The 21,751-nt window shown below is 40.7% G+C and overlaps 3 protein-coding genes across 11 annotated transcripts; all 3 read left to right on the forward strand.

The window, feature by feature from the left end:
- The first annotated feature begins 312 nt into the window (after nt 1–312).
- On the forward strand, nt 313–10,158 carry abcb6a (ATP binding cassette subfamily B member 6 (LAN blood group) a). 3 transcript variants are annotated; one of them, XM_011485231.4, is made up of 20 exons: nt 313–606; nt 799–1,322; nt 2,680–2,820; nt 2,895–3,084; nt 3,158–3,250; nt 3,330–3,522; nt 4,475–4,596; nt 4,697–4,806; nt 4,878–4,943; nt 5,565–5,690; nt 5,782–5,858; nt 5,943–6,006; nt 6,078–6,163; nt 6,241–6,298; nt 6,374–6,478; nt 7,244–7,418; nt 7,489–7,601; nt 8,728–8,822; nt 8,920–8,988; nt 9,060–10,158. In XM_011485231.4, the coding sequence occupies exons 2-20, from the start codon at nt 807–809 to the stop codon at nt 9,211–9,213; spliced, it is 2,553 nt and encodes an 850-aa protein (XP_011483533.1). In that variant the 5' UTR covers nt 313–606; nt 799–806; the 3' UTR covers nt 9,214–10,158. The 3 variants fall into 3 exon arrangements, with proteins under 3 accessions (XP_011483533.1, XP_078787765.1, XP_078787760.1); XM_078931634.1 differs by having other exon boundaries at nt 464–606; nt 805–1,322; XM_078931639.1 differs by lacking the exon at nt 9,060–10,158 and having other exon boundaries at nt 8,920–8,992.
- Nucleotides 10,159–10,546: 388 nt separating this feature from the next.
- On the forward strand, nt 10,547–14,461 carry cnppd1 (cyclin Pas1/PHO80 domain containing 1). The gene is made up of 8 exons (XM_004066606.4): nt 10,547–10,767; nt 11,216–11,318; nt 11,931–12,012; nt 12,097–12,217; nt 12,301–12,429; nt 12,504–12,565; nt 12,700–12,817; nt 13,386–14,461. Exons 1-8 carry the CDS (start codon nt 10,705–10,707, stop codon nt 13,905–13,907), a joined length of 1,200 nt encoding a protein of 399 aa, XP_004066654.1. The 5' UTR covers nt 10,547–10,704; the 3' UTR covers nt 13,908–14,461.
- prkag3a (protein kinase, AMP-activated, gamma 3a non-catalytic subunit) lies at nt 14,457–21,479 on the forward strand. Of its 7 annotated transcripts, none has more exons than XM_011485220.4 (12): nt 14,457–14,768; nt 14,852–14,900; nt 14,969–15,078; nt 15,527–15,608; nt 15,690–15,748; nt 16,474–16,534; nt 16,615–16,669; nt 16,758–16,884; nt 20,370–20,535; nt 20,619–20,656; nt 20,752–20,898; nt 20,973–21,479. In XM_011485220.4, the coding sequence occupies exons 1-12, from the start codon at nt 14,751–14,753 to the stop codon at nt 21,087–21,089; spliced, it is 1,029 nt and encodes a 342-aa protein (XP_011483522.1). In that variant the 5' UTR covers nt 14,457–14,750; the 3' UTR covers nt 21,090–21,479. The 7 variants fall into 7 exon arrangements, with proteins under 7 accessions (XP_011483522.1, XP_004066767.1, XP_011483526.1 ...); XM_004066719.5 differs by having other exon boundaries at nt 16,474–16,519; XM_011485224.4 differs by having other exon boundaries at nt 14,618–14,768; nt 14,972–15,078.
- Nucleotides 21,480–21,751: the final 272 nt, after the last annotated feature.

The raw sequence follows: 21,751 nt of genomic DNA on the forward strand, positions 1-21,751 counted from the left end.
GTATTGAAAAAGATGAGAAATCAAAAAGATATAATAAAAGGGCCGATATAGGACAAATATAGAAAAAGCTTAACATATTTATCTCCATTTTAGTTAGAATTATTTTTTAAAAATGAAAAATATAAAATAAATGGTTGGCCAATGTCTAATGTACTCTTTTTAACACGTGTCAAATATGTATATAATTTAGTTTATATGTTGCGTGAATGATTGTATGTCATTCATGGCTTTCATGTCTAAAATGTGTCATTTATTAGCAACCCTGTTCGTTTAAAAAAATGTCTCAATTGTCAACTCCGACGTCGTCCTTTAGGGGGAGCCAAAATGCAGCGTGTGACGTCAGACGTTGGACCGCGCTTACGTAACGCGTCCGTTGTTTAACACAGGCGCCACAAGGACAACCCTCGTTTAAATGACTGCGGGCGCTTGGCTGTGTGTGCAGATAACCATGTATGCCATTATTTCGCGAGGTTTAACCGCAGATAACGCTCTCTTTTGACCGCATTCGACTAGTTTGAAACGAGGAGACGCTCGTGCGCTGACCTGGATTAACCTCTTTTGCTGTCGGGGATTACTTACACCTTTACGTCAACTTCTACTATAAAGGTAATGTTTACTTTCCGGTTTCTGTGTGCCTCCTTTTGTGTTTTATAGCAGTAGAGACAGTGTTTAGACTGCCTGCTTTAATGAACTACATTACCCACAATCTTTGCGAGATTTTGATAGCTATAAATGCTCTATATTTAGAGCATTAAATAGGGCGTTTTTTGTGTGTAATCTGACTACTTCCTGTCCCAGGTGCAGCCATGGTGGTCCTGCAGAGCTACTGTGAGGTCAACTCCCCCATCTCCATCACCTGGGTGGATGAGGGCATCTCCCCCTGCTTCTACTTCACCCTGGTCCCCACCATCCTGCTGACCATCGCCATCTTCCTGGGCACCATCCACTGCGTCTTCTACCAGAAGTACGGCACAACGATGGAGCCCAAGTTCATCCCGCGCTCCCGCCTCTACGGCTTCCAGCTGGCCGTGACGGTCCTGCTGGGGCTGCAGTCCCTGGGCGGGACGGTGTACCGGGCCGCCACCGCGGCCGAGCTGCCCGGGTATGCGGTGCTGAACGGCTGCTTCTACGTGCTGGCGTGGGGCTGGGCCTTCGCCCTGCTGCGGGTGGAGAGGAGGAGGGCCCTGCTGATGGACCGCACCCGGGGCCACAGCGGCGCCCTGCTGGCATTCTGGGCTGTGGCGTTCGCGGCGGAGAACCTGGCCTTTGTCTCCTGGTACAGCCCTCACTGGTGGTGGGGCCTGGACACCACAGAACACCAGGTGAGGGATTTACCTGCACTGTTTGACTTCATACATGAATGCCCTTTGACCTCCTGATGAGCTTTGTTGCAGGTAAAGAGGTTCGGGTGGTTTGGAAACACTCCTCTTTGAGCTATGCGACCAGTCCACCCACACAGCACCTACACAGGACTAGTTTGGTGTTTTGCTGAGTCATTACTGGGCTTCCATCGTGTAAACCAATCACAATCTTAAGAGACACAGGCTCCTCCCACCTCGAGTCACCTTTTTGTTTACAGAGCTTACAGCATGACTCGACAGTTTTTTTTCAATTATAAAATGTCTATTGTATTTCCTCAATCCAACAAGTCATGCTGAGTCATGCTTCTTTCCCAAATTTCTGCCCCATTTTAACCTTTCTTTAAAACTTTTTTATTTTTGATTTACGGTTTTGTTTTAAAGTACTTTTGAATAAAGATGTCAGAGGATAGTCACTTTACTTGCACTTACTTATTGATTTGTGTTTATTTTAATTAAAAGGCTGCAGAAAAAAATCATAAAAACCGCTAAAAGCAGCATTTTGAGATAACTTTATTGACAAAAACTTTATTTCTTTTAATTTTTGTGTAACTTGTAGTTTTTTAAGTGAACACAAGATGGTGCAATTGTGCACAGAATGCCAAAATTTCACAGTTTGGAATGAAAAACAGTTGAAACATTCAGACATTTTTAATTTGATATGATCAGATAATCTTTACGTAAATTATTATAATTTTTTTACTGTACAAACGTAAATTTAACAATAGGCATATGCTATTGTTTTGATTTTTCTATTTTAAGCAATAGTAGCTTTAAAAATTAGTTTAACTGAAAGTGGATTTTTGTTCTATGTTTTAAAAATAACATTTTGTTTTTTTTTTTACATTTACACTGTTTATTAACTATCGTATTATCACTGACATGTCACTTTCCTTTCTATAAACTTTGCGTTAATCTTTTTAAATGTATTTTATAATATTTATTTTGATTTTATGTACATTAAATCTGATCAATGGGAGTGCATCATTTATTTTGAAGTCTTCATTTCTGAAAGAATTAGTTTATAAGGAAGCGACTCGTTTGAAGAGCATACAAATATTTTCAAAATAAAAGTTTTTAGGATTTTTTTTTTTAAGCTCTAACAAAAAATACAATTAAATGTGTATAGATTTTTTAAGTTTTGAGGTTTTATTCAAAAGTATTTTATTAAACTTAAGTAAACTGGTTTTTTTTTAAACATATTTAAAGCTTCTCATTTATTTATTTTTACTTCTGGAGGTTCTGAGAAGGATTTTCTTGGTGTTTTGGGGGACATTTCCTCTTGTCCTAACGTCTTTTTTGATGTGCTTCCTCCTCCCAGGTGCAGTTCGCTCTGTGGCTGATCCGCTACAGCGGCGCCGGGCTGCTCTTCTTCATCGGCCTCAGAGCTCCGGGTTTGCCCCGCAGACCCTACATGCTCCTGATAAACGAAGACGAGCGCGACGTGGAGGCCAGCGCTCAGGTTCGAGGCCGCAGACCCGTCAGTTTGACCCGCCTGGAACCGGCTCCCCGACCTTCTGCTTTTTGGTTGTGCAGAGCTTACTGGGGAGAACGGAGGAGAACCTCTCCACCTGGCAGGGCTTCAGGAAGAAGGTCCGCCTGCTGGTTCCTTACATGTGGCCTCGGGGGAACGTCTTCCTCCAGATGCTTGTCCTCCTCTGCTTAGGGCTGCTGGGAGTCGAGCGGGCCATCAACGTCTTTGTACCGATTTACTACAAGAACATTGGTGAGAGAACGGAGACTCGACGAAGAACCTGTGGCCTTCAGCTTCATACGAGAACATCTGATCTGTCTTCCAGTTAATGCGCTGACTGACGGCAGCAGCTGGAGGAGTGTGGCCACCATCGTCTGCATCTACGTCCTGCTCAAGCTCCTGCAGGGCGGAGGCGCAGGTGAAGCTTCGCAGAAGTTCCGTTCTGAAGCCACCGTGACGCTCATCTGATGGTTTCTTTGTTTTGTTTCTCCGCTCAGGGTCCTCCGGGTTCGTCAGCAACATCCGCACCTTCCTGTGGATCCGGGTGCAGCAGTTCACCAATCGGGTGGTGGAGGTGCAGCTCTTCGCCCACCTGCACTCCCTCTCTCTGCGCTGGCACCTGGGCCGTAAAACCGGCGACGTGCTGAGGAGCATCGACCGCGGCACCAGCTCCATCAACAGCCTGCTGAGGTGAGGCGTCCGGGCTCGCCAAATCCAGCACGTGACGCGCTCAACGGGCATTTGTCGAACGCGCTTTTATCGTATGGTGTTCATGCTACCCAGTGCTCGCGCGGTTGGAAATGTCGCGGTGGTGCGAATCTTCCTCCAGGCTTCTTCTTCTTCTTCTTCCAGCTCTATTCCGATAAGACTTGGCATCATAGAAGAAAAAATTCACAATTTCTCCTTCATGATCAGTTTGGCACTTTTGCTAATTTAACGTCCCATTCTGAAAGTAGAGAGCCTCAGAGCATGCGTAACGCCAGACTTTTGCAGGCAGATGCACACATCTGGAGAACCTTAAGCTCCTCCAGAACTCTGCTGCACGAGTTCCCACCTAGACCAGGAGGCGGGCTCACATCACGCCAGTTTTAAAACCCCTGCATTGGCTCCACACATGCTTCAGGATTGATTTTAAGACACTTTGAACCGTTTTTAAGCGTCCTAACGGTCTTGCACCTTCTTCAGATCTTTTAGTAAAGTATGGACCCTGAGATCCTCTGGAACTGGTCCGTTAACCGTTCCAGCTGTCAAAACCAAAACCTACGTTTCAAAACTATGGTCCCCGTTTATGGAACAGTCCGCCAGACGACCTGAGAGCCGCAGAGAGCATTAATGCTTTTAAGAAAAGGCTCAAAACCTATCTTTATAACCTGACTTTTAGCTAAGTTTACTACTTTTATTTATCCATTTTATCTTGTTTTATGAATTTTATGCTTTATTTTAATTTACCTTATTTTTGTACCTTTGTGTGGGTATGGGGAGGAGGCCCTTATTATTTTATTTTTGTGCTTGTTTTTATATGGTCTTGTTTTAATGTCTTGTGCTTTTGTATGAAAAGTCCTATATAAATAAAGTTTGATTGAAATGCGAGGATTCACATAGACTTCTCATTGGTGGCCTGAATTTTTCTGCCTCCTCGCAGCTACATCGTGTTCAGCATCTTCCCGACCATCGCCGACATCGTCATCTCCATCATCTACTTCATCACGTACTTCAACGCCTGGTTCGGCCTCATCGTCTTCTGCTGCATGGCTCTCTACCTCAGTGAGTCCTGCAGGAGTTTGTTTGTTTGTTTGTTTGTTTGTTTGTTTGTTTGTTTGTTTGTTTAATGTCTGAACGCAAGTTAAACCCGGGTGTCTCCCAGCTCTGACCATCATCATCACCGAGTGGAGAACCAAGTACAGACGAGAGATGAATCAGATGGACAACCTCACCAAAACCAGAGCTGTGGACTCTTTGCTAAATTTTGAGACGGTACAAATCCTGTTTTTGCTTTCAAATATTTGACCCCTGATGCAAAGTTGAAGCATTTCTTCTCCAATCAGGTCAAATACTACAACGCAGAAAACTACGAGGTCAGCCGGTTCGAGGACGCCATCCTGAAGTACCAGGTTTGTCCTGACGCTGACAGCTGGTGTCGGTACCAAAACCGTACGGCCTGCAATAAGTGTTCGGGGGGCCTGACACTAACGATGACGTCCCACTACGGTAGCCCCACTTGGACAAACTACGTTGTGTTGAGATCTGCACGGGCTCCACATGGTTTCATTTCACGTTTCCTTTTGTAGCTTAAAGATCTTTTCCGTCTTAAGTCGTGTGTGACATTATTCTTTGTAGTGTTTATAGAGAGATTTTGCCACTTTGTAAAAAGATATCAACCCACTGCTCCACACGAGCGGGGTAACTTCTTCATTTTAAAAAACTATAAGCAAACAGGCACTTAATAATAATCATAACGATAATAAAAGCACGTTTAGAAGATCATCTCGCTCTACGCCGCAGCTTTGTTTGTCTACAACTAAACACGTAATTTCTTCTTCTACGGTCGTACCATAATCAGTCCGCACCGATCACTTTCGTACACGTCGTCGGACCAACGCACAGCCAATCAAGTAGGGTGACGTCATCATTAGTCCCCGAACATTTACTGCAGGCCAAACAGTTTTGGTCCCCACACCGGTTCTGCTGAGTCATGATGGCTTATAACGCTCTCTCTCTCTCTGCGCTCCCAGGTGTCAGAGTGGAAGACTCAGGCCTCGCTGGCCATGCTGAACCAGACGCAGAACGTCATCATCGGGTCAGGACTGCTGGCCGGGTCGCTGCTCTGCGCTTACTTTGTCACCGAGGGAAAATTCCAGGTGATCGCACGGCTCAAACGTGGCAGCGTGTTTTTCTGTTGTTGTTGTTGTTGTTGTTGTGGCGCCTTAATTGCAACCGCTCTGGTGTCAGGTTGGAGATTTCGTTCTCTTCGGCACCTACATCATCCAGCTTTACACCCCTCTGAACTGGTTCGGAACGTACTACAGGTACGAATAAAAAAAACAACAACCTCCAAATCGTCGCTTTTTTACAAACGTCTGTGTCTCAATTAAAGTGTTGGTGCTTCACAGAATGATCCAAACATCGTTTATTGACATGGAAAGTATGTTCAAGCTTTTTGAGGAAGATCAGGAGGTACGTATGCGTCTTCAGGGCCAACGCGGTGGCCTCAGCTGCTCCGTGCTCACCGACCTGTTGACCTGCAGGTGAACGACGAGGTGAACGCCGGGAATCTGCTGTTCAAACTGGGGAAAGTGGAGTTCGACGGCGTTTACTTCAGCTACACAAACGGGTCGGTCCACCTCTGCCTGTCCGCCACACCGGGCGCCGGCGCTCACCCCGCTAAACCTGACCCTCTGCTTCTTCCAGGAAGGAAATCCTCAGGGACGTGTCCTTCACCGTGCTCCCGGGACAGACGGTGGCGCTGGTGAGCCGGAATTTGCCCGTCCTCCTCCTCTTCTGTGTTTTTGTTCTCATCTCTTCTGATGTTCGATGCGTTCAGGTGGGGCCCTCCGGATCGGGAAAGAGCACCATCATCCGCCTGGTCTTCCGCTTCTACGACGTTCAGGGAGGATGCATCCGCATCGACGGTCAGGATATCGCCAAAGTAAGAGCACCTGGCTGTGCTGCATTCACAACTCCAGAAGAAAATGTTGCTCTTATTTTGAAGGAAAAGATCAAACTCATAAACATTACATTACAATCGTGCTATAAATATGCCATTATATTAAACCCCAATGTTTTTTTGTTTTTTTTCTTTGGATGTTTAGCGGCTGAACAATTTGGTTTGGTTGGATTTTCACAATAAAAGAAAAAATCTAATTTGAAACTTTTCCGAAGTGTAGGAGTAAATAATTTTCTTTCATACTTTTTTATGCACCTTTTCTTATATTTTATCATCTTTCTGAGTAAATTAAACTTATGTTCAGATATACTTGCTTTAAAACTACTTTAAGGTACCGGTAGTTTTTATTTATTTAAAATGCTTTTATTTACTGAAATAGTTTTCAATTTCTAAAATATTCAAGAAAACGTTAATTTAGTTGTTTGCATGGTTGAATGACAGACTTGATTAGTTTGAGATGATTTGAGTGGAGACGCTTCGTCTTACTGTTAGTACATAAACTCTGTTGTTTTTATAGAAATGTGTAAATGTCTCAGATTTAACCCGACCGCTTTGCTTCATGTGCTGCACTTTATTTATGCGCCATCGCAGCTTTTTGCAGGATAATTTTATATATTTGTGCATAAGTGGGAATTACAGGAGATGCTCCAGAGATGGAAAACAGATTCCTCCGCCTGCTGGAAGCAGAAGAAGCCGATTCAAGGGTTAAAAAAACAAGCTGGATGACTTGTGGCTCGTCCTCGGCAGGTAAAGCAGACGTCTCTGCGGGCGCACGTGGGCGTGGTCCCCCAGGACACGGTCCTCTTCAACGACACCATCAGGGAGAACATCCGCTACGGCCGCATCTCCGCCAGCGACCAGGAGGTGGAGGAGGCGGCCATGGCCGCAGACATTCACGACAAAATCATGACCTTCCCCGACGGTTAGAGTCCGCTTCCTCGTTGAGGTCCGCTTTGGCCGCGCCACTGTTTTCATTTCGACTTCTCCGGCAGGTTATGACACGCAGGTGGGGGAGAGAGGTCTGAAGCTGAGTGGAGGAGAGAAGCAGAGGGTGGCCATAGCCAGAACCATCCTCAAAGCGCCGCAGATCATCCTGCTGGACGAGGTATCTGGCTCTTTTTGGGTTGTTTGTTACTAATTCTGACTTTTCCAGAAGGCAAAGAACTGCTATGTGACCTAATAAACATAAAGTGACTTGCAGCAAAAGTTGACACAAACTTTGCCCTCTAATGACATCATAACCGCAATTGGGACTTATGCAATTAAAAAATTAACCTCATTAACTTATCTAATTCTCTACATAAGAGGTCCCAAACCCCCCCCAGGCTGCAGACAGTTGAGCTGCAGGGAGAAAAAAAACTATTCTTTTCTATTTTCCTTATTTTCTGATTCTGAAGGGAGTTTTATTTTGAAAAAACAAACCAAAAAACGACTGGATTCTCTACAGCAGTGTTTGTTTGTCTTTTTAACCTTTTTGAGCCAAGGGACACTTTTTGTCCTTTTTGTCCCACGGCACGCCACCAACCAATTTAAAAAAAAACATTTGTAGTCTGTATTGATGTACAGTCTCTCCATGATCTCACGTGAATTTTTTGTAATAATTCAGGCACAAAAAATGAGAAGTTGTCGCTGTTTTTCCTAAAAGTTGCGATACTTTTTAAAATTTTTTTTTAGAAAAGTTGCCCAGGAAGTCGTTTTTCCCCTCCTGTTTATTAAAATCCGTATTTAAGTAACCGCTCAAAAACCAAATAAAGACATTTTTTGCTAAACGGTAATTTAGTTTTACTTTTTTTTTTGTATGTTTGTGCAAACAAAAATATAGTCCCATCCTGCTTGGTACATTTTAAACAAAAAAGACCAACATTATCTTCACGTTTAGGAGTTTAATTTTAAACACAAAAATGTAAACATGCTAACGTTTTATTTGTTTTTTTCTTTTTTCTAAATCAAAAATGTAACATGAAGAAAAATGTTTTATTTCTGTTTGGTGATTGAAATTGTTTAAGTTTAGTTTGAATGTGTCTGTTAACCCCTTGCTTCTTTTACTTTACTTAAATTTAAACTTAGCTTCAAGTTTTTCAAAAGTGAATAAAAAAGCATCACTAAGTTCCAAACATTTGAGTCTTTTACAAGCTCAAGGGTCAGTGTGCTGTAATTGTACAGAGTTTAAGGACCATTCAAATCGTGTTAGCTTTATTTATTTGTAGTTGAACAACAAAATGTCTTTTTAGGCTACATCTGCTCTGGACACGCAGACGGAGCGCAACATCCAGGCGTCCCTGACTAAAGTCTGCGCTACTCGCACTACAATTGTTGTTGCTCACAGGTAAAACAGAATATTTTCTTTCTTTTCCCCCAAGAAAACTGACATTTTGGTTGTTTTTATTCACCAAAAACCTTTTTTTTTTTCTTCTTAACTCAAGGTTGTCCACCATCATCGGAGCGGATCAGATTCTGGTCATCAGCGAAGGTCGGATCGCCGAACGAGGCCGGTAGGTGTCTTTAACCAAAGCTGACCTGCTTGTGTTTTCACCCGTGGATAACCGCTGCCTTTCCGTCAAAGACACGAGGAGCTGCTGCTGAAGGGAGGTCTGTACGCAGACATGTGGCTGAAGCAGCAGCAGGCCCAGGACGCCGACTCCGGGTCAGACACTGAAGCCAAAGACTGCACGTCTGAGAAGCTGCAGCCGCCGTCCACCACCTCTGGCAACCTCTGACATCCCAGCTAAAGAAAAGATTTTTTACTTGTTAAAGTCATCACACACAGCTGGTATTTAGGGAATGTTATTTATTTTAGGCTTAACGAAATAGCAGTGCAATTACAGGTTTAAGGGGAAAAGGGATGGTGCCTTAAAAAAATGAATAAAGTGAGCAACGCTATACACTGATGTATGCTTTTATTCACTTCCTGTTTGTAAAACAGGAAAGAAAAGAGCAAAAAGTGAGGAACAAATCCTTTTAAAACGGGCTCGTCAGAATTAGTTCTCTCATTGTATTTTTATTTTTGACTGCATGCGGCTTTGACGTTGTTTTGTTATTGTTTTAGCCCTTTTTTGTTTTTTTTTACTTCCCAGGGAAACTTAAATAAGTCCTTCTCAGACATAATTGAGTAAAGAAAGTACATTTAAATGTGTCCATGCCTAAGCAATGTATTAAAAAGTGATTTTTTGGGTTTTTTTACAGAAAAAGAACACATTTTGTGTGAGAGAATTTGGTGTGAAAGCGGAAATTTTGTAGATCAAAATTTGAATAGAGACTTTTGCTAAACGAACTAAAGCTGCTGTTGCTCCGACATTTTATTTTATTTTATTTTTCAAAAGATAAAATGTTGCAAGATAATTTCAGACCCTGACTTTGCTAAAACATGCACAATAAATGTTTTTTTTTATTAATTTATTTTTTTAAATGAACTTATCTTAGGAGTCTGCACCAAGACAAGAGACATCATTTTCTTTTATTGGTGAGGTTTTTTTTCGTTTCTTTTTGCAAAGTAAGCAACTTCTTATATTTGCACTGAAAATGTTATTTAGTTAAAACCTTTAAATTAATCATTATGTGCTGTTAGTCTTTGTCTACCTCAATAAAGGTGTGTTTCATGTTTCTACAGTGGCTTTATGACATATCTTGTAATTTCAAGAAAATTTAAAAAAAAGTGCGAAAAATCGAATTGCTATTTCTTTTTTGGACTATTTTTTTTACGCTGAAAAACATTGTATGGTTCATTTCTATGTAAAATGTCAAACATAATTTATATTTATGTGTTGACATAAGTGACTTCCAAGGTCATCATCATTTGTTATGCAACATGTAGGCTTATTTGTCAGAAGATATTTATAAAGAATATATAAAGTTTATAGAAATTCATTCCAATTAAAGACATATTTATTTAATTTAATAAAAGGGACAAAAAGCCCAATTTACATATCTAATTTGAGATATTTTGAGTTCAGTCTAAATTTGTTTTTTGTTCTTGTTTGTTTTGTTCATAAAGTTTGCAGTTTTGAAGGTGCGTTGCACAGCCCCCTCTGCTGGTGGAGCGCGAGTCTCCTTCGACAAAAAAGGAGGCAAACAAACTGCAGCCTCTGACGTCACTCGCAGTCCCCGCCGGTCAGGGCGTGTTTGGATCTATAGCTTTGCGGGACCAGAACCGGGTGGAGCGTACTTTTCTACCGCCTTTTGAGGACTAATGATCAAAACTTTAGTCGACCATGGATTTCAACGCTTTATTTAACGAAAACATGTTTCAGTTTTCGGACTTCCAAGAGTTTACGGTACTAAGCTAAGCTAAATGCAGTGCTAGCTGTGTTAGCTAATCGTATGAGCTAGATTACCTAACTCAGACACTTTCTAACCGAGTTACAACTTAAAATCAACTACGACTTTAATTCTTTTTAAAGTTATACGTGCGTTTAAATTCAATTAGTGACAATTTTGTAGCTATAAGGAGAAATTATTATTTCCTGTCAGGGTTAGCTTAACGGTAGTTGTCACTTGTTTGTTTAGCATCATACTGACCATCCCTGACCCTGCGTTTGCTTTATTTATTGATTTTACGGATGTGTTCTCCTTGATAAAGTTATAACTACTATTTTACAAAATAAAACAAAAAAAGGGCCTTCTATAAATGTAATTATTGTCAAGTATCAGTTACTTTGAGTTTACTCCAACTAATATTCCGAAAAACAATCCGTTATGAAACTTTTTTTTCTGCTTTTCTAGTTTCTTCCTGGACATGAAAGACTGACTGAAAGAGTCAGGAAGAGACTGTATTATGGTCTGGACAAAGATGTTTCTCTAGATGCCCTGTCTGGACCCGTCACAGGTAACACTTCCTATTTTGTCACACCTTTTTAGTTAGTTTTATTAATAAATAAAGCGATCGTTTTGTATGCATCTTGTAATATGAATTACGTCATAATTTGAAATTATAGCAAAACAATTTATAAATGAAAAGCAACAGAGATAAACCTTTTCACTAAAAACTGTATTAAGTGATTTAATCAAGACGAGTGAAACTCCCCTAACTTTATGTACATCTGTAAAACTATGTAAATAACAACAATAACAGCAATTTTACACAATATTACACACATTGTGGTTACTAATGTTCTTTTTTATAATTGCTTTAGAGAATAAAAATGACTTTTAAACACCATTCTCATTAGCAATTATAAAAAAGATGCACAAAACCCCAAACACTACAACAAAATGATTGCTATGATGATCATTTATGTGCATTGTTCCTAATCAAATACATCAAATAAATATTGACAAAAACATGTTGCTCACAGTTGATCACATTTTAATAAATATTTTATGCACTCTTGCTGTATTTGTACACTGATGTTTATTTAATAACGTTTACATATAAATAGATTATAGTGTCAGTCGTTTGGGCCCGGTCAGACGCCTTTTATTTATTTATTTTTTGCAGATATTGCCGTTGAAATCTTCCAGAAGTCCGCCCCGAGCCCGATTCGAAAGCTCCAGAAGAAATATGCTGCTCATGTTGCCAGGTTGGTTGAAGCGAATGTCAAACATCTGAAATCTACGAATCCCCGTGGGTGTTGTGCTTGAAACGAGTGTCTCCTGGGAACCAGGGAGGCCTGCATCTCGCCCTGTGCCATGATGCTGGCTTTGGTTTACATCGAAAGGCTCCGACATCGAAACCCTGAATACCTGCAGAAGATCTCCTCCTCTGACCTGTTCTTGATCTCTATGGTATGTGTTTGAGATTGTAAGCAAAAAGAAAAGTTCCCCCGTTTTTGCTCTTTTTAGAACCTTGTTTGTTGCTTTGGGCTTAGATGGTTGCCAGCAAATACCTGTACGATGAAGGAGAGGAAGAGGAGGTCTTCAATGACGAATGGGGAGCAGCTGGCAAGCTGGACGTTGAGACCATCAATAACCTGGAGATGAATTTCCTGAAGGCCATTGTGAGTGAAACGCATGCAAACAGTTTTATGAAGGTTCAAGTCCCTGGTGTCATGGCCGGTGTCGTGTTTTCCAGGAGTGGAGCCTCTTCACCGAACCGAAAGACTTCTTTGACGTGTTGAGTCAGCTGGAGAGCAGGTTTGTGTTCAGCTTTTTGTCCCCTAAACTTCAAACTACTCTGAAAAATGCAGCGTGAGACGTCTGAGGATCTGCTGTCGAGTCTATTGGCGTATCTTGGCGCCCGGTGGTAACGTTTCTCCTTGGGTGTGCAGCGTTGCGCAGCGGCAGGGACTGCGGCGCGGCTGGTTCACCTACACAGACCTGTGTGTTCTGCTGGAGCAGACGGTGTGGAGTCAGACCCTCACGGCCATCTATCAGCAATTCACAAAGGTGAGAACGAAGGATCTGCTCACCTGTATTCCTCTGGAACTGTCTAAAAATGATGAGCATCCCATAAACGATCATTAATTAGGCCCATTTTAAAGAACATAAACATAAAAAAGATGCTAATAAAGTGCATTAAAAAGTGTTTTAATGCAAATAATTAAAAATTTTGAAAGTATTTAGTTTTAATTAGCCGTGCTTTGAATATTTGGGGAAGTGGGAGGGGCTGAGTCACCAACTGCATCAGCCGGGTCACACCAGGAAAGGTTTTCCGGTGTTTGCCTGCCTTCTTTTGGACAAGAAGTCTGTCAAATATATTTAAAATCACTGCTTAGTTTCACTTTAATGGACAGGGCAGCAAAACCTGTCCAACTGTTCACAACACTCCAAAGGCGTGGGACCACGGGGTAAGAGGCCGATAATTTGGTTGGGGTGGGTGCTGGAAGTCGGTACCCGTCCACATAAATTAAAAAGACACCTTGGCAGAACGGATGAAGTCGTTGGCTTGTCCGGCGGCTACAGCAGCGGCGTTCTGCTGTGTTTTTAAAAGCCAACATCCATGCTTTGTCTGCAGATGTCCTGCATGCTCGGCCTGGTGTATCTAACGAGCGTGGCGACTCTCATGGCCACCAGTGCCGTGCTGCACCAGCTCAACCTCTCCAGAAGTCACCAGCCGCCGCTTCCTCTGCCGGACGAGATCAGCTTGCTCCCGCCTCCCACCGTTCACCCGAAGAGCCCGTCTCAGCGTCCGCCCTGCTGCCTTTTAGCCAACAAGAGTCTGAACCGTCGGTCCGGCGCCCTTGGGGAACTTGGCGCTTCGTCGGAGGACGAGCAGACTTCGGTGGTGCGTCTGTGGCGTGGACTTCCTGAGACGGAGCGCTGGCAGTCCTGCTCCGGGCTTCTCTCCGGTTTCGGGTTTCAGAACAGTTCCGTTCTGCTTCCTCACGGCCCTTTCAACGACCCGACGCGGCTGCTCCCTCCACAGGCCCGTCTGGACTCTCGGTTGGGGGGGTTTCCGTCAGCACCGCTGCACCCGGGCTTCCCAGACTGCGAGTCGTCCGTTAGCAAAGTCCAGGCTCTGCTCATGCCCGCATAGGAGCGTCGGAACCGGTTCAAACTCCATCCGGCGATTGAAACGGCACACATGGACTCACCAGCTCTGGGTTTCAGTTTCGGTTGTGACCCACAAAGCTGCTCTAGAATCGACCCGTTTCTGCTTCTCGTACGAAAGACGTCCCTTTGGGTAAAAGTCGGAGGGAGTTGCGCTGCTTTTTAAGTTGGTTTGTGGGTGAGTTTTGGGTCGTCCGGACCCCTGAAGGGGTTCTCTGCATCCTGCGTTTTCACAGGTCTGTCTGCACTGATCGACGCTCCTCAGACTCTGTCCTCGGAGACGTTTAGCTTCACGCCATTTGGTTTCAGTTTCTGACTCTTTCAGCGTTTTTGGGTTGTTGTTTTGTTTTGGTCTGATGGTTTGGAATTTGCACAGTTCTACTCGCCTTCATCTTCACCTCCAGGGGGCGCCAAAAAGGGGGGCTGTTTTAGAACATTTTATCTTCATCACGATGACACTTTTAGAGCACAGAGCTTTGATTTTGTACACGGTGTAAAAACAGCAGTGTTTGTAAAAAAATAAAAGCCTTTCGTTCATCAGATTGACTTTTTTTTCTTCACAGTTTTTCACATTAAAAGTTCTGCTTTCCATTTGTGAAATAACATAAATATCCATGACTAATAGAAACCAGGGTCAAAAAGGAGGCAGGTGTCAGGTTTTAGGATCATTAAAAAAAAGAAGCGTCACTCCCCTTGAATGAACGCCAGCTTCCTGCCCCTCCTCTTCCTCACCCTGATGCATACCACTGAGAAGCTCCTAATATAGCCCCAGCTGCTGCGAGGAAGAGCGCAACAAAGCGGCGCTCGCTGCTTCGACGGGAGCCTTCTCATGGAGCCCGACCCTCAGGTGAAAAGCCGCTTTGGAGGACCGTGGTTTGAAGGAACGCCTGGAGCTAGAGGAACCTCTTCCACTTGTTTTTTTCTTCACAGGCGTCTTCCACAGAGGAGCCCAGGAAGAGCGGGACCGTGGATCCAGACGGTAAACGTCTCCGTTCTGCGTTTGTCCACATGGGACGTCTCCTGGCTAACGGGACGGTCTTTTCTCAGAAGAAGAGGAGGAGGATGCCGCCGTCTACATGAACTTCATGAAACGCCACCGCTGCTACGACGCCATTCCAGTCAGCTGTAAACTCGTCATTTTTGACACAACTTTGCAGGTGGGAGCAACTTTTGGCACAAAAATCCATTTATGTCCATGAAAAATATGGGTTTTCCCCTTAAATTTGACAAAATAATCTGTGGCAAAAAGGATATTTTTCCTCAAGTGTCACTCAACATCTCCTGAATCTTTGCTGTCATGCGTGCTCCTCCAGATGTTCCACTCTTTAACTTTCAGTGCAGGAAAGAAGGAAAATGAGAACTTTTGGGACACGAAGCAGTCATTTGAGACTGAGGAGGAACATGAACATGCTGGAAAAGTTCCTAACTTTTTATTTGTGGAGGAAAAAAAATCAAAGATCTCACTTTTCCTCCTCATCCTAACAAATCAGAGCAGAGGATCCCCTGGCTTGTAGTCCAGCCTCCAACAAAAACCCCAACTTTATTTACACCTTTAGGAGACAGAGTTGTGAACAGAACCTCACCATGACTTCCTCCACCTCTCAGGTGAAGACGGCCTTCTTCGCTTTGGTGACAAACGGCTTAAGAGCAGCGCCGCTGTGGGACAGCAAGCTGCAAAGATTTGTGGGTAAGATTTATCTTCCAAAAGACACAATTGTGTCCCATTTTGAAGCTATAACCTTTTTTTTTTTGTATGTTGCTGCTGCAGGAATGTTGACCATTACAGATTTCATCAACATCCTTCACTGTTATTACAAATCCCCTTTGGTGAGTCTGGATGAAAATCATAAATATGGACCTTCTTTTTTTTTAGTTTTTCCCACAGTAGAGGTTTTTTCCAAACTATAAATACCAGACTATCATAAATCATGAATTTCATTGCATTGATGTTTTACTTCATTTAGAATTCGTAGAATTATTTAACACCTATTTGTTGTTTTTTTTGTCTAAGCTTTTTTTTAATTGCAACATTTTTATTGATCATTAGGTTTTTCTCTTTGCTTTAATTTTAAAATTTTAAGTCTTTTACTTTCGTTTCATTAATGCATTTTATTTCACATTCTTTTGAAGCTTTTATTATTAGCTTTTTTTTTAGCTGTTTATAGTTTTTAGCAATTATTATTTAGCATCTTTTGTCTATTTGTTGTCTATTAATTGTGTGATTTAGATCAGTTGACTTGTTAACTTGGTGGACTTGTATTCATTCGTTTTTGTGTTGCTCATTTTTAACTATTTACTTTTCATTTTTGTGGTTTTAAATCCAATTTGAATCCTTTTTCTTGACTCCTCTAGCTTCAATGACATTTATTTTACTACTTTAAATCTTCAAATTTCCTGGTTTTGATCTTTGTAGATGTTTCTGCCACTTTTATTTTTTTTTCAATATTCTTTGCTTCTATTACTTGAAAAATGCCTGAAAATTTTCATTTGATTTAGTTGGGAATAAAACACTATGAAAGCTTCTATTTAAATATGATCTTTTCTGTCCAAAGGTCCAGATGTACGGACTGGAAAGCCACAAGATTGAGACATGGAGAGGTGATTCCTTTCAAAGTAAATGAGCAGCACAGGTGAACCACATGACCTCAGCGTCTGTGCTGAATCCATTTGAGCTCTTCTCGTGTTCCCTCCAGATGTCTACCTGTGTTACTCCAGTCAGTTCCTCGTCAGCGTCTCCCCAGAGGCCAGGTGAGCACAAAGGGGGCGTGGCATCAACTTCAGATGACGAGTTTCATTTTTATGGTTGTTTTTTTCTTCTCTTCCTCTGCCGCTGCAGCCTCTTTGATGCCATCTATTCCCTGCTCAGATACAAAATCCACCGGCTGCCCGTCATCGATCCGGAGTCGGGAAACGTCCTGCACATCCTCACCCACAAAAGAATTCTCAAGTTCCTCCATATTTTTGTGAGCCACCTATATGTGGTGTTTAAACAGTTACTTTTATTTCACTTGTAACTTTTAATCTATAGGGGAAAAAAGTAAGAAAAATCAATCACATCAGTGATAACCAATGTTTCTAAATCTTTTATCACCATTTGGATTTAAAAACGTTCCAATGTTTTTATTTTTACTTTTTCATGATTTTGAGCTTTTATTTTGACATTTTAGATGTTGCTACATCCTCCAGTGCTCTTCTGATTGTTGTTTAAGCTGAATTCGCCTTTAGAATCACCATGAATTCTGTCCTGCGGCGGTCCTGGACTGCGAGGACCGGATTGTTTTCCTTCAATACTTTCTTACGACTGAGCCAAAATTCTTCCTCAAAATCTCGCCGAGATTTTTACACGCCAAGTTCCCGGCTGAAATGAATTTTTGACAGTGATCCCTAAAGGGTCGCCTAGAAACATGACCACAATTTGTTCAAAGTGATTTAAAATAAAATACGTGAATCGCTGAATGAAACAATATAACATACAACATGTGTATAGCAAGAGTGTGGGCGTGGCTAACAAAAAACTTCCGTTGCTATGGAAATCCGAAACTCCACTTTAGCCAATTCTTCTAAAAGTTGCATCGACCTGTTCGCCACCCTCAGGGGACCATAAAATAAAATGGTTGCTATGGATACAAAGCCGCCATTTTGGAGGAGGGGGCTGTGAGGGCGGGGCATGTATCATTGTTTGTCTCTAGCATCTCTTCAACATTTTTAGAATTAGATTACTGCTTTTTAAATATGTATGATTCTTTTTCCGTCTTTCTTTTTTATTAAAGTTGTTTAGCATTAAATTTAGAATTTTGGACCATTGTTTAACTTTTAATTTTTTTACATTTAAATCGATACACAGACCCAGGAAACATTTATAAGATGTTGCAATCCTGATAACATTGATTCATTTAGGATGGCTCTATTTAATTAAACGTGGAAAGAAATCTATGTTTCTACAAATGTGAATGCAGCTTATGATGCCTTTCTGCAACGATACATAGAGCTTTATAATTTAAACTGTCCAATGATTAAAATTAGTCAAAAAAAATTAAAATAATGAAAAGCCTTGGATAAACAAACGTACTGAAAATGCTTGTAAAAAGAAAAAAATGCACTATTCAGACAGTTTGTAAAAGTAATAAGCGAAGAAACAGAAAATAAATATATAAAAATGAAAACAAATAAATTGGTGAATATAATAAATAAAAAAAACATTATCATAACTTAATTGAGCAAAACGAATTACACATGCACGAGACTTGGAGAGTAATAAACAAATTAGCCAACAGAATCAATAAAAAACAAGAGAATCCAATTTTTTTTTTTTAAAGATGATATTCATATTAGAAACCCAAGGCTTATTGCAAATGAATTAAATGAATACTTTGCTAATGTTGGAAATAAACTTGCAATGGAAATAAAAGAGCCAATAAAGAAGTTGCAAGAACTTTAAAATCCAACCAAACAAGTTTTCAATGTTTGTGTCTGAGGTTAGTACAAATGAAATAATAGAAATTGTAAGAAAACTTCAAAATAAAAGATCCAAAGATTGAAATGACATTGATATGTCATTATTTGAAAACACAATTGAGTTCATTGTTGAACCACTAACTCAAATACTTAACATGTCTTTTAAAGAGGGCAGTTTTCCAAATAGCAAAATGTATTCCAATTTTCAAAAATGGAGATCGCCATTTATTTACAAATTACAGACCAATTTCACTATCATCTCATTTCTCCGAGATATTAGAAAAACTTTATGTTAAAAGAATGAATAACTTTATTGATAAGTTTAATTTATTGCATGAGGATCAATATGGTTTTAGGACTGGCAGATCTACTTGAATGCCCATAATGCAGCTGGTTGATCATATTTCTTCCCGCGTTTCTGTTGATCTTCAATAAGCATTTAAATCCCACTATGTTATTTAGTAGGTTACAGAAATATGCTTTCAGAGGAATAGCATATTCCTGGTTAGAAAGTTATCTTATTAACAGATGTCAGTATGTTTATTTGGGTCCTATATTATTTTATACATAAACGACCTTTGTAAAGTTTCTGATTTGTTAAATTGTGTTTTATATGCTGACGACACTACTTTGTATTTATCAGGAGATAAGCTGGACAAGCTTCTTGCAGATATAACAAAATAATTGTCCATAATCAAACAATGGTTTGACACAAACTGTCCTTAAATATAAATAAAACCTAGTATATTAAATTTTGTATATAGAAAACTGCATAACTTTTCTGAATTAATAATTGAGGATGTTATTAAATAACATTTCTTGGAGTAATTTTGAATCATAAATTATCATGGAAACCACACATAACACACATTCTCTCTAAATTGTCCAAATCATTAGCCGTTTTCCATAAAGTCAAGTAATTTTAAACACAGCTATAATCTATATTCTATATTTTCTCTCATAATGCCTTATTTGACAGATCTGGGGGCATAGTTACAAGTCAAATACAAAACCTATTTTTATTTTGCAAAAAAAAAAAGCAATTAGAATTGTAAATCACTCTCCATACAATCAATCCACAAAACAAATATTTCCAAAATTAAGGTTACTTAAATGTTTGGATTTAGTTGATCTCAGTACTTTATGTTTAAAGTTAAAAAATACAATGTGTACCTGCCAAAATACTGAGTTTGTTTGAAGCTAAAGTTAATAATTATGATTTTCGGGGTCAAGATATGTTTAAAAACCACATGTGGAATTTATTATCCGACGATCTGAAGAATGCAAACTCCATATATCAGTTTAAAAAAATGTATAAATTCAAAATATATAAAAATACCTTCTGGACTTCTCTCAGTCCAGAAGGTATTTTTTTTAAGGTTCTATCAATTTGTTGGTAGATGTGATGTTTGTAATCAGGGTCGTGGAAATAAGCGTTGGATTTACTCAACACCTTTTATGGTTAATTTTACTCAATGTTTATGTTGACATTGTTCAGTGTCGATGCTTATGTTGATGATTTAAGTTTGTGGGTTTAACATAACAGAATTAAATGTCTCTCTCTCTCTCTCTCTCGTTTAGGATCGATAAAGGACTTTTGGTGTTTAATATAGCATCATTGCTCAGCTTTACCACACTTTTCTAAGCTCACTTAACGTTTTAGCATTGTGCTTCAGCTTTTTGCAGTAATTTTCATCAAATCGTGCATTTATTCCAAGGTTTATATATATATAAATAGATCATTTTTTAAACTATTGATTACTTTTTAGCTTTGCAAGAATATTTAGATCAAATTTAGCCTTTTTTTTTTTTTTTTTACTCTGCATCTCTGGATTTATTTTGGATTGTCTTTTTTTCTGTCTGCAGAAGCAATTAACCTGATATGATAAGAATTTTAAAAAAACAAGCATTGCAAGCGACCACTAAAGACTGCAGAGACGCCTTAAAATAACTGTGAAGTCTACACTTAAACTGGGTTTTGTTATTTTTCCAGGGGAAAAAACTTCCCAGACCCGGATTCATACGGAGGCCGATCCAGGAGCTTGGGATCGGAACCTTCAGCAACATCGCCACAGTCCAGCAAACGTCCACCCTTTATGACGCCCTCTCCATTTTCGTTGAAAGGCGGGTGTCTGCGCTCCCCGTCGTGGACGGACACGGTAGTCGTCTTCTGGTTGTCCGTTTTGTCCACGTGCTTTTGAAGAATGCTGCTTGAGTGCGTCTGCTTCCTTCCTCCCCTCAGGTAAAGTGGTGGCGCTCTATTCAAGGTTTGACGTCATTGTGAGTACCGCAGAAGATGCTTTTGTGAGCTGAGGTTCCTGAAACTCTTGAGATCATCTGGGATTTTTGTTTTTTTCTTTCTGGTTCCGCCACAGAACCTAGCAGCCCAGAAAACTTACAACAACCTGGACATGACAATGCAGGAAGCCGTCCGCAGGCGCACGTGTCACGTTGAGGGCGTGATAAAGTGCTACCCCCACGAAACGTTGGAAACTATTTTAGACCGCATAGTCAAAGCTGAGGTCTGTGTTGTCCTGGGATTTATCTGCTTTGAAAAATGTTAAATAATAAAAATGTGCTTTCCTTCTCCTCTCAGGTCCATAGGCTGGTTCTGGTGGACACGGCTGACGTGGTCAAGGGCATCGTGTCTCTGTCTGACCTGCTGCAGGCCATGGTCCTCACACCTGCAGGTATTGATGCTCTTCTGTCCTAGCATCAGAGGGAGGGGACCGTCGTCTCTCCTCATAGGTTTGAACCCTGAAGGTGTTTTGAGGCAGGTACGCTCTCCAGCTTCACACGCCCCCCTGTTGTCAAGTGTTTTTAAAACAGTTTTTTTTGTGGCCAAATCTTACATCAGATGTGAATTAATTTTGAGATTCCAAATGTTGATTAGACTTGTGTATATAGTGTTATTTGGTGTTGTTTTGTTTTTTTTAAATTAATGCTGTGACCAACTTGCTGTGAACGTTAGTATGTCATCAGCAAATCATTTATTTTCAAAATAAAATGAAGGGATGCTTTCAGATCCCCGACGGAACCCCTGAAGCTTCGTAACATGACCTTATTTTGTTCAAAGTGTAATAAAATTTGTATTAAAATTTAATTTCTGACTGCATTCTTATTTATTTTTGAGTCTGCTAAATAAATATCAAAGTGTTTTATGTTTACATATGTCTTTTAAATGTATGTCTGTAATTAAAACACATAAAATTTCCTAATTTAAAAAACAAATTTCCTATTTTTACGTAAATCGCAATACCAAATCTAACCACTTGGTGGTACATGGAGACTCGCTGTACTGTAAACAAGGAGTCACGTGACTCCTCATTTTTTTTTAAATCCATTATGACGATGGGGATCGCCGGCCACATTTGC

The sequence above is a fragment of the Oryzias latipes genome, chromosome 2 (assembly GCF_053564925.1).
Source record: "Oryzias latipes strain Hd-rR chromosome 2, Olatipes_Hd-rR_3.1".
Taxonomy (NCBI): Eukaryota; Metazoa; Chordata; class Actinopteri; order Beloniformes; family Adrianichthyidae; genus Oryzias; species Oryzias latipes.

Excerpts from the sequence above, each read along its gene's own strand:
- abcb6a (XM_011485231.4), top strand. The coding sequence starts at position 807 with ATGGTGGTCCTGCAGAGCTACTGTGAGGTCAACTCCCCCATCTCCATC. Across the intron at positions 6,299-6,373 it reads CGGGACAGACGGTGGCGCTG|GTGGGGCCCTCCGGATCGGG; the intron begins GTGAGCCGGAAT and ends CGATGCGTTCAG. Across the intron at positions 7,602-8,727 it reads AGATCATCCTGCTGGACGAG|GCTACATCTGCTCTGGACAC; the intron begins GTATCTGGCTCT and ends ATGTCTTTTTAG.
- cnppd1 (XM_004066606.4), top strand. The coding sequence starts at position 10,705 with ATGGATTTCAACGCTTTATTTAACGAAAACATGTTTCAGTTTTCGGAC. Across the intron at positions 12,013-12,096 it reads TATGCTGCTCATGTTGCCAG|GGAGGCCTGCATCTCGCCCT; the intron begins GTTGGTTGAAGC and ends CCTGGGAACCAG. Across the intron at positions 12,566-12,699 it reads TTGAGTCAGCTGGAGAGCAG|CGTTGCGCAGCGGCAGGGAC; the intron begins GTTTGTGTTCAG and ends TTGGGTGTGCAG.
- prkag3a (XM_011485220.4), top strand. Across the intron at positions 16,535-16,614 it reads GAGAGGTGATTCCTTTCAAA|ATGTCTACCTGTGTTACTCC; the intron begins GTAAATGAGCAG and ends TGTTCCCTCCAG. Across the intron at positions 16,670-16,757 it reads AGCGTCTCCCCAGAGGCCAG|CCTCTTTGATGCCATCTATT; the intron begins GTGAGCACAAAG and ends CTGCCGCTGCAG.